This window comes from Nannobrachium achirus, assembly GCF_963921795.1.
Source record: "Nannobrachium achirus genome assembly, chromosome: 20".
In the NCBI taxonomy this organism is placed as follows: domain Eukaryota; kingdom Metazoa; phylum Chordata; class Actinopteri; order Myctophiformes; family Myctophidae; genus Nannobrachium; species Nannobrachium achirus.
The window spans coordinates 13,450,273-13,469,807 of NC_137827.1; the positions used below are offsets into that span (position 1 = coordinate 13,450,273).

General features: G+C 41.3%; 1 protein-coding gene across 1 annotated transcript in view; it reads right to left on the reverse strand.

The window, feature by feature from the left end:
• Positions 1 to 19,535, reverse strand: part of ralgapa2 (Ral GTPase activating protein catalytic subunit alpha 2) — a gene marked incomplete at its 3' end in the record, with an annotated part of 559,582 nt that overhangs the window by 272,371 nt on the left and 267,676 nt on the right. The window contains exon 2 of the mRNA XM_080751315.1: positions 12,008 to 12,228. Coding sequence (XP_080607441.1) covers positions 12,008 to 12,113 — 106 coding nt within the window. The 5' untranslated portion in view covers positions 12,114 to 12,228. The remainder of the gene's footprint in view (positions 1 to 12,007; positions 12,229 to 19,535) is intronic.

The window sequence follows — 19,535 nt, forward strand, 5'->3', positions numbered from 1 at the left end:
ACAAAGTTTTCCCTTTTTTCTTTGCACAGTACAAAGTAAGTTTCTTTTTCTTTTTTCCTTCTTTTAGCACAGTTTATTTTAATAGCTGTGCATTGTGCAAATGCAGGCGTTTCTCAGTACAAGTTCTAAGATTGTCTTCATGCCTTTACTCGGACTTTATCCACCCTCCATGTGTCCGGCAAGGATTTCAGCCACTCCTGGAAGTTCTGGCGTTTCCGCGAGGCGTGTCTTAACTCAAGCCTGGTGGGTTTAGGAAACACGCCAATAGGACGACTAGGGTGGGGTGGGGTGCGGGGTGGGGTGCGGGGTGGGGGGTGGCATGTACTACATGTAGGCCCCCGGGCCGCTATCAGCTACTGGACAAACACGCCGCCCTTATCTGGAAGACCCACATAAGGGCAAGAAAAACACAGCCGAGAAACAGACTGTAACGGCTACATGTTGTTGACCTCTGGCTCGGCTGTAACCAGCCTGCCTGGTCTTAACGTTTCATTTGCGTCGCGAGAGCAGCAAGGAGAAACGTTAAAGACTACTTCCTACACAAACATGGTAGCTAACCCTGGTTTAGCTACCACCGTCTTCAACGTTTTCAGGCCAAGGACCCCTTAGTTGAGAGAGAGATGAAGCAGGGACCCCCACAACCTCTTCATAGATTCCATATGGTTTCATCGTTTGACAGCACAATCATCAGTGTATTTTGGATTAATGTCAATTTGTGTTTTCAGATATTTAACCACATGAACCGTCAATACTTACTCTCCTACTGCCAGATTATTTATTTATTTATTGGGTCTGGTGCCATCAAAAAGCGGCTTACCTTTGCGACGTTATAGTAGATAGATAGACATTTTTTTATTTATTTTTTTGATTGTGCAATAGTGCACTTTGGTCTGCCAGGCAGCAGAGGGCGGCGTCATGCGAGAATGAATGTGAATTTGCCTGTTATGTGTTGCCGTACATTCAGACCAGTCACTGGCTACAGAGCCTCCGGGCCAGAGGAAATCAACAAGGAAGTGAATTGGTCTCCGTTGATGTTAACGCATAATGGATTTTTTACACCATCACCGCGGAAAATGTGTTTACAGTACACGGCCGCGCGACCCCTCATCAGCTTACAGTCATCAGACGAACGAACCGAACGAGCACCGTATTGGCGGGGAGGTCTCTTGAGAATTGGGGCGAACGTGAACGTTCAAAGCGGTGGGAGAGTTAATAAACTTGACATTTCACTCTGTACTGTTAAGGAGAAATATGGAGTCCAATCCAAAGTGACGAGTAGATGTTCTGTTTATTTAGAGACAATAGCAGCAAGTCCATTTAAACAGCATATAGCAACTCAGGTCTAAAGCACTCTCTGCCCTCAGCCTTGTGCTTCGGTACAGAGCTCCTTCTCCCCAGCAGTCTCTCTGGGTCTCTTCCCCCCAATACCAGTCATACAATCAGCTATATACAGTAGATAGAAAGGCCAGGCCTAGTTACCCTTTGACAGACAGCCTGTTGCAGCTGCTAAACTTAACTAAAACAAGACATAGGTAAGAATAGACTCCTCTGGAAGTTTGAACTCAGGACACAGCTGATCAAATCAATGGAACCCCGGGAAGCAGCAGAGTCTGATATTCACATGGCAGTATGACAAGATAGCCCTATAGCAGTACAATTTTTGTTCATTTCATAATGTTTTACAAAATACTTCATAATTTCCATGACAGTTCCCCACTTAAAAACATTTTAAAAACAAAAATATACAATTTATACTTTTCCTTAGACCCACAATGCATACTGTAAAAAAATCAACAAGATAGTTTACATACAGAACAACATAAATCATAACATAAATCAGGTATTCCCCACTTAGATAATGAATGAATTCCCATATGTCAATCTCGCTGTCATTAAAGGAGGGAAAACATAACAGGACATTATCAAATGTACGTGGAACTGTTGTGTTCCCTCTTATTGGATAAAATAGCACTATTAGAACATTCCAAACACAAAACATGACAGCCTCCATGAACCCTAATGAAATTGGGCAGTTTCTAAGGATAAAGACATATTTGACTCAAATCCCCCTGAAAACAAAACAGATCATTAAGCAAAAGTTGGACTGTAATCAATAAGAAGTCCAAATAAATGTAAATTTTACAAAATGAATTCACCCTTAAACTCACAATACAGTTATGAAAAGATTCACCTGAAAAACAAATACTGGGATTGCAAAGCCTATCATACTTCCTAATAAAATTCTAGTGCGGTGATTACGAAATACCCGTTCACACCGTATCTCATAGATGAAAACCACCACCAAGAAAGTCTAAAAAGACAATACTGTAGCCTACATTTAACTTCATATTCACAAAAAATGGATCCTTTGACACCATCTATCTATTAAACCAGCAAACTCACTCACACACTCACACTCTCACGCTCTAACGCTCACGCTTATCTACATTTATCTATTCACTCGCTTCAGCAACTGATCCCAAAGTTCACATGGTATTGGCCATTAGCATTATACCAACGGTGACGGAGCCCGAATTTCATTTCTCCCAAATGAAAGCTGTTTATTAGCGTTTTCTTAGCCTGTTGTTAGGGTTACGGTCCGTTTTTCTCAGACTATGGGATCTGTAGCCCCACACACACACACCCCTCTCTCTCACAGTTAGGAATGTGCATTCTCTCTCTCTCTCTCTCTCGCTTTTACCAGGTGCGTTTGATGTGTGTCTCATCTTCCAACGGGTATGGAAAAACTATGTGGAGCAAGCGCATTCATACCTCTATTCACATAAATTTGCTGTCAAATTATTTGTATCCATCATAAATATACACTCCTCCATGAGCTGCTCCTTACATTATGATGCTCACACATATTCTCACGCACGCACCAGTTACAGTAAGGTCTAGTATAACATAGAGACATAAATCAACCCATAGCTTGTCTTTTTTTTCCCCCCCTTTCCTTAAGACTTAAACTCAATAATGGCAGCACATTTTACTTCAAAATAAATGAGATAAAAATTTCCCTTAAAAAATATTCCCTTAAATAGAAATGTTCTCTTATCCCCCCTAGTTTGTGAGCAACTTTCCCATAATAATGGATATAGGTTAATGGTCCTGCAGAAACCATCGGCCATACCCATGATCTGGAAAGCTGCGAACAAACTTTTGAAAACATATAATACTCAACAGTGGTGAGAGGTTTGATAAAAAATCTGCTTTAACTTCACTTATAATGTGTTACCTAATATTGGACATTAAACCTTGTAAAAAGGCCATCATTAATTAGCAATTTCACATTATTGATTGAGCACCCTGAAACTCTATATTTTGAATACTTACTTTGATACATACTAACTTGTAAAACCCGAAATGTATTCCTGTTTCAGTATTATGGTCTGTCTCACTCACACACGCAACCCCTCTGCACCTGCCCCCCTTCCATCCCCCCCTGCCAGCTATTCTGGGAAGAGGAGAAGTGGGGGATAATAGACAGATCAAACCTTTCATATTGGATATATGTAGTTGATGTTGATGTCTGTAAGTGAGAGTATATTACCGACAGCAATCATTCAAATCATTGCTAAATTAGGAGGAAGCAGTGACAATTCTTGTCACCCAAATAATAAATACCTCGCCCTAAAAATAACTTCATTCACTTGTTTTTAAGAAAATTGTAAAGATTACATAGGAGCTCCAAAAATATTAAATGATGAGATACACTTGATAAAACCCTTACTCTCTCTGTCTGTGTCTCAAAAACATCCACTCATGGACACCTTCCTACGTCTTGTCTTTAACACCTTGAATAGACATATTCTAGACTATCTCTATTCTGTTAATTTGCTTGCGTTATCAGTCTGCCCTTCACTTGAGACATCAGACACAGACCATTCATCCTCTTTCTCATCATTCTTTCATTCTATTTTCACACACACAAAGTAAAAACCCCAGTAAACAAGTTAAGCACTCACACACATTTACATTGCTAGCTTTTTCGTTGCAGTTCTATCTGCAACCAGGCACCTTAAATCGGAGATTCTCTCTCCTCAGACGGCCGTCAAATATGATTGTTCGACCCCGTCTGCTTTCACGTGTATTTTAATGCTAGCCTGAGTGTTAACTCACCTAGCAAAAGGACCCTAGGCCAGGAAACCCTTGTTCCTCCCTTTAGTACTATACAGATCGAGGCAAGACCCAACAATATGTCTTCCTGCAATCAAGGCCTACAAAACAACAACCATAATATATTCCCAATGCATATTAACTGGTCATGCGAACCCAGCAGGGGTTCCTCTGTTCAGTAGGACTCTGAACAGGTGACAAAACAAACCTAAAAATGTCACAAGCTCACAACGGGTGCCTCTGCGACGTGCTGTGATTTGGATGTGTCTCACCCATAATACCACAAACCTTGCACTTTTGTGGATAGTGGTCATTAGTTAAATGAGTGGGGCCAAACTGTTAATAACACGTTACCCCCTCAACATTGATTATGTTTCGTTTTAGTAATCACCTGTAGTGCTCTTACTACTAACTAAAATGGAGAAAAACAAACAAAAATCTTTACAGACTACCCTTAAATAACCCACTGGTTAAGCCTGTAATCAACTTAACAACTTAAATATTAAACCCCACACTGACCCCCCTATATATAGAAGCATTCTTCCCTAGAATCATATATTATTATTTTTAGGCACAGGACTTAGGAAATTGGTACAATTCTATACTGCCCATTAGTAGTCCAATACACCTAATGCATAGATTACCCATATAGATATCCTATGAGAAATAACAGAACCATAAGGCCAAATTTTATAGTGGATTTACATTATCGTACAGTTACCTCATGTAACTCTCCTTACAATCTCTGAATGTTAAACAACAGATACTATTTCAACTTAGAAATGTAATGTCACCTGAAGACAACACTGTCCTTGTCATTCAGCTATTTTCGTTTACCCTTGTGTGACAGCTGAACTGACTTCTCCAAGCTTTTTCCCAATCTGAATCAAATCATGACAGTTGATCTGTAAGTGGCCACAACAGCTGAGATTTAACCTAAAAATATAAATCCTATTTGTGCTGCCTTCCTGTATGTTTGGCTACCACAGAGTCAGACAGTACTACCTACACACTAGTAGGCAGCTTTAAACATCACTTGAGTCTTGGGTTATCTGTTATGTCAATACACTTAAAATAAAACACCATTATTTGATTCCATCTTAGTCATTGGAATCCATTACTCACATAAAATGGCATTATCCCTCTCTTAATCTTAACAGATTTAAGATGACTATACATAGTATTCCAGTGCACACACTTACTGTTGAACTATCACCTTAGATTCTAACTCCACACACTACTTTTTAAAGTATAATTTCATACGTTTAACTAATGGGGTCATTTTAATTCCAGTGTGTTTCAGATCATTCATCCCTCTTTTGGATTCAGATGGTGGTGATTTCTGCAACAGTTTCAGTGGTTGCAGGGCTTTCCATTTGGTGATTTTAATTCCACCATTCATTAACTCATTCACACTCTGTGTGGAAGCAAGCATGGGGATAGCAGATATGGGAAAATAATCATCCTCACCAGAACTCATGTCCATTGAGATTTCACTCTGCTCCTGGTTCGTTCCAGCGTCCTTGGGATAAAGAAATAGTGCACCACAGCCTGTTTCAGAATCTGTGACGTCAGTCATTTCTATATCACCGTCTGGTTCTGCACTGTCCAGTTCAGAACCTGTGATGGCATCCATTTCTTCCATGACGTCCTCGTCCACTCTCCTTGTTGGCTTGGAGATGGAGTAATGCAGGATTAAGATCCAGATCAGGCCCATGATCAGCTTGATGATGGCCTCCTCCTGCAGCTCACTCGCGTTGAGATCAACAATGACCTGGAACTCAGGCCCGGTGACTCCCTCGGCTACACCTTCAGTCGGCGTGGCGACGGTGGTGTTGACTTGTCCTGTTGAGTTCTGCTTAGCTGAGTCAGCGGGATGCAGAACAGCTGTCGCCATGGTAGCTGTGTGGTTGGCGGGTCCTGCTTGATCCTCTCCTCCCTCTGGCGTAGTTTCTGGAACCGGCTCCGTCGGGTTGTCAGACTCCTCGTTCTTTGCTGCTTCAATGTCGGCTCCTGTCGTGGCCGGGGCCTCAGCAAGGACTGTAGATAGTAGTCCATCCTCGATTTCCATAACAACAGCATCTGTTGTCATGGACTCCACCACTCTGGCATTCTCGACAGGGACTGCAATCTCAGCATCACCATCCCTCGTCATGGCCTCCTGTGTTTCAGATCCGAGCACCCGTACCATTTCAAGCATATGGCATACATTCCCAGCAAACAGTTTCCGACCTTGCTTGTTTAGATTATTCCCATCAAAAAGATGCCTGCGGTCCCAGAAAAAACTAAAGTTGTCAATGAATTGCATAGAATCATTGTTACATGTGGTTGCGAGCCACTTACTCAATGCAGATAGTCTACTAAAATGTTCATCTCCCCCTCTCATAGGCGGAAGTGGTCCACTGATGCATACCACAATGTCACTCAAACAGCTCAGTGTGGTGAAAAGAGCAGTGAAATCCTGCTTTAGGATCTCCGACTGTTTCACTGCTATGTCAGCTGTTCCAACATGCATAATCAGGGTCTTCACAGTTGGGTATGAAGTGACAAGATCCAGAATCCCCTCAGTCATGTCAGACACTCTGTCTTCGGGAAAACATAATACTTTTCCCTTTCCGAATCCTTCCACAGTTCTCACAGCATCATCCCCAACAATAAGAATTTCAGGGTCAGAGTCATTTCTGCTTCTCACCATGGGTTTCACTGACTGCATTGTCAGCTGGCTGGGTGATGAACTCTTTCTGTCATCCGACAGAGATCCAGAGTCCTTCAGCAGCGGCATGAATCTGTTAGCCAGTCGCACACACGGTTGGACTGCATTGTTCTTTTCCCCAGCCTTCTTTCTCTCAGCAGTAGTCCACTGTTGAAGTGGAGTCCCAGTAGCGTCGTTTCTGGATGATAGTGCAAGCCAGTCATCAGTGATAACCGGGCTCTCTGTTCGGCCTGTTATTCTACCTTTCATGTCTTTTTGCTTTGCACAAAGAGTCTTATCCAGTCCTCTGCGCTGTTTTAAATGGAATAGTTCAGTTTCTAACACTGCTATCCTCTGGAACAGTTTCTGATAATCCGGATACATCACGTTCAATGGTTGCTTGAGCACTAGCTCTCCTACCTTGCCTACCTAAATGAAGTTGCATAAACATCTACTGCACTGTACGTCACCTCAGATGTCCATATCAGATGTCCATATTCCAGTCCTTGCTCACAGAACGCGTCCTTCCTGATGCCCAACAAAAATCCCAGAACCGAATCCAAATGAAGTTATCTGCTCGAACAGAGTAATTCAAGTCTCGGCAGGACCTCCAAAATGTTAAGGAGAAATATGGAGTCCAATCCAAAGTGACGAGTAGATGTTCTGTTTATTTAGAGACAATAGCAGCAAGTCCATTTAAACAGCATATAGCAACTCAGGTCTAAAGCACTCTCTGCCCTCAGCCTTGTGCTTCGGTACAGAGCTCCTTCTCCCCAGCAGTCTCTCTGGGTCTCTTCCCCCCAATACCAGTCATACAATCAGCTATATACAGTAGATAGAAAGGCCAGGCCTAGTTACCCTTTGACAGACAGCCTGTTGCAGCTGCTAAACTTAACTAAAACAAGACATAGGTAAGAATAGACTCCTCTGGAAGTTTGAACTCAGGACACAGCTGATCAAATCAATGGAACCCCGGGAAGCAGCAGAGTCTGATATTCACATGGCAGTATGACAAGATAGCCCTATAGCAGTACAATTTTTGTTCATTTCATAATGTTTTACAAAATACTTCATAATTTCCATGACAGTACTTAGTTTGCTCTTTTTCCCCTCTACACCAAAGCTCTTTGCCGAAAATAGCCGATCTACAAGCTCGAGCTTGTAGATCAGCTATTTTTGGCTAAAGTTCTCAGAATATGGACACTAGGGTTCAAGTTGTTAATATAAAAAGTATTGGAAGATTTGGAGGACCCCCTGTATTAACTCTGAGGACCCCCTGTTGAAGACCCCTGAGCTAAACCATTTAAACCCATTAAGACACGAGGCAAATTCTACAAATGTCTTCTAAATTCTAACAGTTTTCAAAAATAGCCTGATCTACAAGCGTTCTTGTGACACATTGTGAGCTTGTAGATCTGCCATTCATGCACCAGAAAGCCCTATTCTGGGGCCCTATATGCCCTGCGCAAGGGTTCAGATGGTTAAACATCTCTTCATAAAGGGCTGCAGAATCACACAACTGTGCTCAACTCATATTGCACAAGAAGTGAAAGTTCAACTTTATGTTGCATGGGCTTTTGTTAAGCCAGGCCCTGGTCGAGAAAAGGCACAATGGCTGCCTGGGTGTTTTGGTCCTTTTAAGATCGGTGGCGTGTTTAGAAACTGAGAAGTGCAATGCTAAATTGTTGTGACTGCATATACCTAGCATTGCTTAATGTGCTCATTGTGCACCTAGAAGTCAAGTGCACATAAAAATACTTTGAACTTCTGTCTGAGCATAACTTAACATTTAAACTGATATGTTGTAAAGTCGGATTTATATCTACATTGCATTGTTTTGTATTCTGGTGGAAAATATCAGGAGATGTGACTGTGTCTCTCAAATGTATCAAATTATGCTCTCAAAAATCAATGTTTGTTTTATTATTTGGGCACAGTCACACTGGTTCTGGTTCAATGACCGAAGCGATATTATCTCTCAGTCACGGAAAGATGCTGTGCATTTTTTTATCGGAACAGAAGAAAGCGTTTGTGCTAAATGACTTAGGCACTCTAGACTGACTGAAGAAATGCTGGCCACTGCCACCGACACCAAGAACTCCAGGCCAAAAAGCTTGTACTGTGGGAACCAAGTAACCAACACACGGGCATCGATCGAGAGGACGTCCCACACCTACCTACATGGAAGTACTAATGAAAGATGCTGAGGCAGAAAGCACAAATGAGCTGGCCAGATGTATTGAGAACAGAGATGACTGGAGACGCTGATGGAGGGCTTGTTTGAGGAAGATGTAGAGAATGTAATCAATGCATTCCTCCCAAATTTCTGTTTACAACCCTTCATTTATTGTTCAGTTATCATGTCCCTAAAGGAAGAATCTCACTGTTCTACACCAGTCAGGTTCTCAATGTGGGGTTCGGGCCACCAGGAGTCATTGAGGGGGGTTCCAGGGGGTCCCCATTAAATCTATCCATTGTTTGTCAAACATCAGCATTATTTTTATTTAAACAATTGGACAATGTAGAATAATTGTTATTTTAATCATACTTTGCCTGTTATCTCTGTTGAACAATAAAACTAAATTGGGTCTGAGAGAGAAAAGGTAATCAAATGGGGGTCCATCCATGTGTCTCACAAACTAAGAATGGGTCTTGTTATGATTTCTTTTTGAGAATCACTGTTTTACACACTATGAGCATGAGGTACCGAGTATGTTTAGGAATAATGTTAGAGGTTTAGGCTTAGTTTTACTGAGGTTACATTTAAGAATAAGGTTAGGTTTAGGCCTAGTTTAACAGAGGTTTAGGAAATAGGAATATCTGGTGGCGACTGTTCTGAGTTCTTCACATTTGACCTGGTGCGAGTGTATTTTGGGATGAGCGTTCTGGTATTAATCTGTCATACCAAACCTAATTCATAAAAAGCGTAGAGGAGGAGCGGAAGCTGCTTTGTTAATACAAACGACTTAGTGTGAAGTGCAGGTCTGTGTGAGTGAGCAGCTGGACTACATTATTCCTTCCACTATTACAGGACAAAGCAGAGCTACAGTCATAGTTACACAAGTTATGATTTCATAAATCATAACACTTCCTTGTCTAGTAAAAGAAACAAAGGATATCCGTGGCATGGCGGGAAGGTCACGTTTTATTTTAAGTCAAGTGCTAGCTATGTTATTATTACCTCCGGTTAACATAATAATATGTTATGAATAATGCCGGTCTGCACACAGTAAGTGTTGTTGACAAGGACCCACAAACTGACACATATTAGGCAATGAAGCACCCATTTGAAAGGATTTTGTACCAGGAGGAACCCCATAAGAGAGGATTTTAGATTAGATTTAGAGGGAAAACTATCATCTTTTTTAATGCGTTTTCCCTTTTGTTACTGATGATATCCTATGCAAAGTACTGTGTTCTATCCGTCTGTTTTTCAATATGAGATACATAAAGTGGTTCCTGTGTAAATAAGCCGAAAAGCTTACTAGGATCTCCTTTTAGTTGACCATGTACGTTTTCCTATGCAACCTAATAGATTCTTCAATCAATCAAACAAATCGATTCATTTAACTGACTTCACTTCTATCTGCCAAAAGAATGTCAAAATTAGACTTCTCATTTTAAGAACCACTGTGGGGCTATAGGGTAACCTTACCCAACCAACAGGAGATAGAAAACAATCAAACTGGAAGCTAGTATACTACCAATGTCTGTTATTAGACACAGCTAATGACATGCAATTTAACTTCAAACATCCACAATTACACATCACTGGGGTATTGTGTACTCTCACTCTCCTCCCTTTCTATTTGCTCCCTCTCTCCCTCTTTCTCTCACTGTATTCTGTCCATCTTCCACTGTTGCTTTTGGACGATTATTTGTTGTTGTTTTTTTGTTATACCTGGGTCCATTTTATGTTGTCATAACAAAGACCCCCCCCCCCCCCCCCCTCTCACACACACACACACACACACACACACACACACACACACACACACACACACTGCCCCCCTCCATACAAAACTGTCTTGTATTCTATATCACTATTTTTAATGTCATTTAATTTAACATATTAGATTAGATGACAATGACACTAGAATGAACGTTAGCAGCAGCTATAGTTGTTCACAGCAGGCTAACGTTGTACTAGCATGAATACACCTGCTCCATGGCAGGTTCAATTGTTTTGGCTTTATTATAGAAAAATGTCTACTTCACATTTCCTGGCCACAGCGAGCAGTGACAGTGAACGGAGTTATATAATATACCGTTATGTTATGGGTGGACAACATTAATGTAGATATTTACTTGGTTTAGTCATTATCATCATCATCATTAAGCTGCTAGCTTTGCTAAAACGCAGCGCAGAATAGGAGCGTCAACACAGGAGAAATAACATCCACACTTCCGCCTAAAGGACTTCAAAGTAAGACTACCCTTTGGATAATGTAACACAGTGCTGAGTGGTTTTAGCTCAAGAAAGACCACTGTTTGGGAACCAGTGTGTTTTGATCAATACATGTTCTAATAATGCAACACAGTATTTGTATATTGGCCAATGATGATTACATAGACCGAAAAGCAATAATCTTTCCCACAAACTAACCTATTCTTATTTTAACCAGCTTTAAAAACACACACACACACACACACACACACACACACACACACACACACACACACACACACACACACACACACACACACACACACACACACACACACACACACAATTTTAAATGCATTGTGTATCTTTCCATATTTCATCATGTCAAAATGATGAGCTAATAAAACAAAAGACAAGCAGAAGCGACCTACATCCGTTGACACTCACAGCCACTGCATCTAATTTCCGTCCACTTGACTCAACTCCATTAACTTGACGCACAGCACCGCTTCCATTCAGACGGACGCTGTGTGTGTGTGTGAGTGTGTGAGCGACGCTAATGCTAATGCTAGCGGGGGGACCAGAGGCGTCAATTGGGTATGGCAAGCTATGGCAGCTGCCATGCCTTGGCCACAGGGGGGGAATCGTCGTGCCTGTCGCTAAGGTATGGCAACATGACTGGTGTCTTGCACGCGCGCGACACCAGTCATGTTGCCATACCTTAGCCTTTTTTTGAACTGACGCCGCTGCAAGCGGGGGACTGGGGCTCCTCCAGCCTCCGGCAGCACACCGGGTGCCACTTGACTCACCTAGCAGGGATCGGAGGTGCTTCAGGCGGGTCAGCACATCCTTCTTTGGGTCCAGAACTTTCTGTGTAGATTTCTTGACGTCGCCATGTCCCCTTCGAGTGAACATTCCGCTGTAAAATGCAATGGTGACACCTGGAATTGCCTGTCTTCTTCTTTTTTACCATGAACGTGCGGTTGTGTGTGTGTGTGACACTTTGCTGCTCGACCGCCGCACCACCGCTCTACTCTCTCTATGCTCGTTCAGTAAACATTCAGCCGTTTGTCGCTCGCTCGTCCCCGTTGCGTTAACCGTGGGGGCGTGTGTAAACGCAGGACGAGCGTGCCAAGGATGCGTCTGTGAGGTGTCACCCTCACACGGAAGTCGTGTAAAAATGCGATTGATTGATTGATTGATTGAAGAATTTATTAGAAGGTTGCATAGGAAAAAGTAGCCTACAGTTTCATGACAGTACAAATCACTGGTACAAGGTCAACTAAAAGGAGAGCCTAGAAGCTTTCGGCTTATTTACACAGGAACCACTTTATGTATTGATTGATTGATTGATTGATTGTAGTAGACTTTATTAGAAGTTTGCATAGGAAAAGGTACAGTTTCATGGTACAAGGTCAACTAAAAGGAGATCCTAGAAAAGCACTTTGCGTATTTACACAGGAAACCATTGAAGTGTCTCATAACATTGAATGACAGACGGATAGAACACAGTAGCCTACTATGCAGGAAAAAAGGAGAAAAAAAAACAGTGCAAAAAATATATAGTATAGGTTATGTCATATAACATTCAAAGACAGGCGGATAGAACACAGTACTTTGCATAGGATATCATCAATAATAAAAGGGGGAAAGCATTCAAAAATCAGGGATGTTTGCCTTTGTTGCTATGTAGTTGATTAATCACAACACGTTCTTGTTAATGCTTTTCATTTGCTAATAAATAAATAATTATCAAACCAACACAGAGTTAACCTCGAAAACCTCAAAATTGCAGACTACTTCAGCACAGTACTTGAGTAAATGTACTCAGTTACTTAAAACAATAATAACTGAAATACAATGTGGTCCACCGTCCATGTCTGGAAAAAGTGACAAATAATTAACATGTTTAAAAAGCTGATCACTAGAATGGTTCCTGTCCCTTGATTCCCCTTCCTTTCAAGATAAGCACACAAAATGTAGAAAAATCATAGAAAAACATAAGTGGGGAAAAAAGCATTTAGGATGCAACCATCCTATCCTTTGTGACGTCACTGTACTGCCCTTGGCATCTCTTCCCATGTGTAAACACGGAAGTATAGCTCCAATGAGAGGGACCAATTTGGGACGAGAGGGACGGTCACATCATGTGACAACGCCCCCTTGTTTACAATGGTACAATGTGCACCCCCGGGCGCTGAAACGTTACACATTTAGCTAAAATTAACAAAAGGTAGACCTAACTCTAGTCTACATGTTATTCTGTTAATGATTTTATGGTGTGTCAAAACATTGCCAGGGTAGTAGTAGCCTTGCTTTCACCACATCCGTCCTTAACCCAATAAACAGAAAAGAAAGCATGCACAACACAAAGAAAGATATGTTTTCAGAAACAGGAGCTTTAACGACCCTCAGTATTCACTTGACTGACCCATAAAATCAGATTATTATGAGTAGAAACACTAAAGTGACTCTCAAGTGCCGCCTGGTGTTGGAAAGTGGTTATTACACAGTAGTAGATGGAAAGCACTGGAACCTTTCTCACTATATTTAAAAGTGGAAGTTAGATACCCTGATCAATTCTCTCTCTCTCTCTCTCTCTCTCTCTCTCTCTCTCTCTCTCTCTCTCTCTCTCTCTCTCTCTCTCTCTCTCTCTCTCTCTCCAGTATACAGGTATATGGATTCCCTTTATGGAGGACGCCTGTGCGTGACTTGACAGATCTGGGTTAGTCTGGATAGGATGAAGAAAACTGGTGCAGGTGCATTTGTGATGCAGCCTTCATCCCAGCCGTTCCCAGCTCCCAAAAGGTCTGCCAATCTACATCAATGGTTCTCAAACCTCTTAGTGCCGGGGACCCCCTAGAGAAGATTTGAGTTAAGAAAATATATTAATGTAAAAATGTATAGACCCCCAGGGGTCCTCCCCAAGGACCCTTGGGGGGTTCCCGGACCCCACTTTGAGAACCAATGCTCTACAATACATATAGTCCATATACTTTACCCAAAACTATATGTACACAATATAGCCTATGTCTGTTTTGATGTAAATATTAATATACATGAAAAACACTATGCCATGCCTATGATAAGTCTATAGCTTGCAACTGGGCCCTCTAAAAAAAGGTTCTAATGCTGAATACAACCATTCTGTGAATTTGGTTGACCAACCATGTGGTCCATATGAGTCTCCATATCTAACTAAGGGTGGTGAGTGAGGTTTCAGTTGAGCTGTGTGCGCTCAGAACAAGATGACCCCAGGCAATAAGTATCACACGACCAGTTCTGAAGTTTATTACACACAATAGAGTAATATTTACTATATTGGACACATTACAAGGACAAAAAAGAAATTAGATTCAAGATTCAATATGTTTATTGTCTCAAGCACTGTAAAAACAGTACCACTTGGTCACCAGCGCTATTGCAGTTCATGCTCAGGGTACACACGCATACCAACACGCATAGTAACAAACCTACACACACACACACTCACGCTTAGGAGTGGTGTGACCACCGCTCAAAAACAGTTTAAAAAACTCAGATCAGCATACAAGGCCGTAATTTAGACTTATTTAGCAGTCTTATAGTTGATCAAGTATGATTGTCATGCTGTCAAGTGTATCAGTATGTGCATACGCAGATGAGAGTGATTAAACACATGTTTGGACACTGACATAGGCTAGCTATAGATAGTTAGATGTACCTGTACTGTATGATTTAGTCAGAATGAACCTGATAACCTTATGTCTCTCTGCATGAAGGGCCCTATTATCTTGCACGTCGCCTTATACCCCTTATGCCTTAACATCTTGGCATTTTTTACTATTTTGAAAAACATTTTAAAATAGTGAAAGTAGCCAACCTACAGTAGCCTACATCAACACGAACTTGTGAGTTTGTAAATCTATTTGAACTAGAAAAAGTTTAAGCATAAGGGGTAATTTGACGCGCAAGATAGGGCCCTTGGTCTTTATATTTGGCAAATAGAAAAAGCAGAATTATGCAAAAACTTCATTGCACTGAAGGCCCTGCCATTCAGTTCCATCAAGCAGAGAGGGTGACAGTCTTTCAAAAAGAAGGTCTGCAGTTAAAGTAAACCCTAGATTATGGTAAATTAAACAATCCAGTGTGCTGATTACTTTAATGGATTTCTAAAACAAATTGTGTTGTACAGAGAGTGAATTGAGTGAAGGAAAATGAGAATGTTCTGAAAGGAATCTTAAGTTTGAAGAAATTGGATGGATTCATTAATCAAGCCCAATAAATTGACATTCCATGCAATCTTATTTTCCGCTTGTGGGGAACCTATCTATCTTATTTGTGAACCAATTAATTTCAAGGCAAAACTAGGAAATTACATTTATTTATTTTATTTCTTTGAGGGACACGGGAGCGTTTCGCTGTTTCTATGTCTGATCTTTTCGACACCCAAACCTAACCCTTACCCTAACCCATACATGGTCAACAAGCGGCCCGGGGGCCACATGCGGCCCCCACCTTCACTTAATGCGTCCCGCAGGTTAATATCAGAATACTGATATATTATTGATTTCAGCTGTTACAATTCCAAACATGCAAACATGACCCGCTTTAATTACTTCAGTCTATATTAGTAGCTTAATGACATAGTAGCAATAGTTTTTATTTTATTTTATTTCCAATATATTTGTATTTAAGTTCACAAAGTTAACATAAGAACATATGAATGCATTTGAAATTAAATACAATTTTTACTTTTCAGGATTCAAGTTAAAAAAATATCTAAAAATGTTTTCCGGATTCCAATAAAAAAATAGCAAAAATAGCAGATCTACAAGCTCAAAACGTGTCGCAGTGCGACACGTTTTGAGCTTGTAGATCAACTATGTTTGACTGTATATGCATTGTGGCCCTCTGGAGTGGTTGTGAAAATATAGTGGCCCTTTCCATCATCAAAGTTGCCCACCCCTGCCCTAATCCTAACCTCCGTGGGGTGAGTCGCTGACGCTCCTTTGTCGAAATGATGGTCGTTCGAAAGAGCGAGATTTTCCCGGGGGACACGTCTGACGTAGAAGCTCATAGTATTAAAGCTGCACTGTGTAACTTTCCTCCTCCACCCCAGATTTGAACCTAATTTGGACAAATCAAATATTGACCATCAGGTCAAAATTTGTGTCAGATCTTATAGGTGTGACATGACCTTTGACACGATCTAAATGTCTCAATAGAAGAGCAGGGAGACCAAATACAACCAGCCCAATTGTATAAGATATATTGTATTAGCATACAGAATGGACACAATTAAATATTCATTTAAAAAGGTTACATAGTCCTGCTTTAATAGTCAATTAAGTTTGAGGTGCTGAAACATTGCTAAATCATGTCTTCTAGCTTAAATGTTTAGGAATATATAGAAACATCTACAATGTTTGATTAAGTTATATCGGGGGTCTTCAATGTGTTCAGGCCAAGGGCCCCTTAGGTGAGAGAGAGAGATGAAGCAGGGACCCCCACTACATATTGTATAAAATTGTGTTGCAGATTAAAAATGTTCATAGATTTCTTAGACAGCTTAGACTTGTTTCAGGTGATATGAACATGTTGGAGTAATGTGTATTTTCTGACATTTAACCACTTGAACCATCAAATACTTAGTCTGCTGTTCATTTCCCTCTACAAACCTCTTTGCCAAAAATAGCCGATCTACAAGCTTACAACGCCACGCAGCGCGAGGCGTTGTAAGCTTGTAGATCTGCTATTTTTGGCTAATGTTCCACTCAAAATAGGGATGCTATAGAGTTCAAATGGTCAATGTAAAAAACATCTTCATATCACACAAATATTTGGCGGCCCCCCTGTAGTAACTCTGAGGACCCCCTAGGGGTCCCGGACCCCCTGTTGAAGACCCCTGAGTTATATGAATCTCGCCAGTTTCTGACAAACAAAACAAACACTATAATAATAAATATAGGTGTCACAGTATTATTTTTGATCAAAGTTGGACAGAATGACCAGGAGATGGCGCCTAAGAATTCACTTTTACCAATTTGACCAATCACTGAAACATAATAAAACAAAACATAATTTCTAGCAGGGGAAAAGGTTACATGAGTGCTGCTGGTATCCCCCAGGCCACCAGGTGCTCATGGAAGGGAATACTGTTCAGGAGAGAAAAATGTCAAAAGGGAATACAAAACATCCAGCTTACAGGCACTCAAGGTGGACTTTGTTGGTAAAAACTAATAGGCTTTTGTTATATTTGGGCTACAGACACAACGTGTGTCGGCTTGTATTTTGAAGGTGTAATTTACTACCATAATTTATTTGTATATAAGGGTAAATATAGACATATATTTATTTAAAATATAAATACTCTACCCTAGCTTTCAGAGTAGCTTTCAGCCTTTTATGCACATGTGGGCAGTTTAATATGAGGCAGCATTCCATATAACATAAACCACTTAAGCCCTATCATATACTTCGGCGTAGAACCGTGATCATGAGGTGAAATATATATATATATATTTTTGAAACATTTGAAAGGTGTGAAGTGGTTAAACCAGTGGTTCTCAAAATAGGGTCCAGGGACCCTCAGGCCAGGGTTCCTCAAAAGGGGATTCCAAATGGACCCTTACAGGTCAGAGGCGTCAATTGGGTATGGCAAGGTATGGCAGCTACAGGGGAAACAATAAAATGTACTTCTTAAAATAAATTCATCATCCCTGTTGCTAAGGTATGGCAACATGACTGGTGTCTTGCACACACGCAAGGGCGCGCGTGCAAGACACCAGTCATGTTGCCATACCTTAGCTTTTTCTGAATTGACGCCACTGTTACAAGTCTGTCACTCTGAGAGTGCATCCAAATGGGTCCATTTGCTTCCATTTGTACACTCACAAAGTCAAAGGCATGTCACATTCCCTGCTCCTTAAGGACGATGAGTCTCTCACACCTGCTGTTTGTGGGCCCGGGGGTGGCACACGGTGTGTGGGGGGGGGGGGGGTACACAATCTGGGGGACACGGGTTCAAAATGATGGAACAGTTGTGCATTCTTATAGAGGGTATGTGCATGCATAAAGTGAATGGAAAATCGAGTGGCAAAGTGAGTTTAACGTCGTTTAATGCAATCAGATATGACCTTTCTGTTTACTTTGTATATATGGGCTTTCTAGGCCAGAGAGTAGTATTTTGCCACTCAGTAGGCGTTCCCGCATAACTTACGGTTATGATGATGATGTCACGTGCATACCCTCTCTATACTGACCTGAAGAAGATCCTGAGAGGATGGGAACGTCACAATAAAATAAAGTGATCTTTGGCTGCGGGCTCTACCTCTTTCAACTTAGTTTATATGGGCCAGCACCCACTGTCCACGTGCGTGCAATATAGGTACGCTTTGAGGTCTTTGAAATAAAATAAAAAGATTATATCATGCTGTTGGTGTATACAATAATTATATCAAACTTTATGCACATGTACATTTGAGGATGCTCTTTCATTCTCTCGTTGCTCTTTTGCCTTTTGCACTCTCTTTTCCCTAAATCTTTCTACGTCATTATTATTATTATCTTTTTTTTTCTGCTGTTATTATAGATACCTCTGCATTGTCTGAAGGAAGCCAAACCAAACTAAGTTTTACTCTCATGTACCAGTACAAAAGACTTAACAATAAAGTACAACCTTGAACCTTGACAAGCACCGCCTCCGAGGGTGTAAATAGTACACCTATGTTCTCAATAAAGAAAAAGGGACCGGGTTCTCCTGTCTTCGCACAACCACGATGACTCACAGATACTAAATCAATCTCTCGCTCCGTCTCTCTCACTCTGTTCTTCACAATGGAGGTTTTGAATGACAGAGGAGGAGGAGGAGGGCAGAGACCACCAGGGTCCAGCAGAGAGGAGGAGGAGGAGGAGTAGAACAGGAGTAAGAAATCAGCCTTTGACCCGGAGGTTCTGGTGTGACTCTCATTATCTGAAGTGGGCCATTCTGAGACAGGGGGAGGTCACTGCTGTCACAGCAACACGTTGATTACACAAAACAGGGTTGTTTGGTCTATAGGACGCATGAATAAAACACACACACACACACACACACGCGCACGCACGCACACGGTTATTGTCGGTGCTTTGTCATCATCAGTCTTAATTGATTATAATCGTTGTTGTGTGTCTTCTCATATCCTCCGAAATTCTTGAAGTCATCATCTAGGATGGCATCTAGGAGGATCTATACCAGGGGTCTTCAACGGGGGGTCCGGGACCCCTATAGGGAGTCCTCAGAGTTACTACTGACTTTGGTCACTTATTGTCTGGCCCTGCACTATTGGGTTGTGTTGGTTGATCTGAGTACTATTG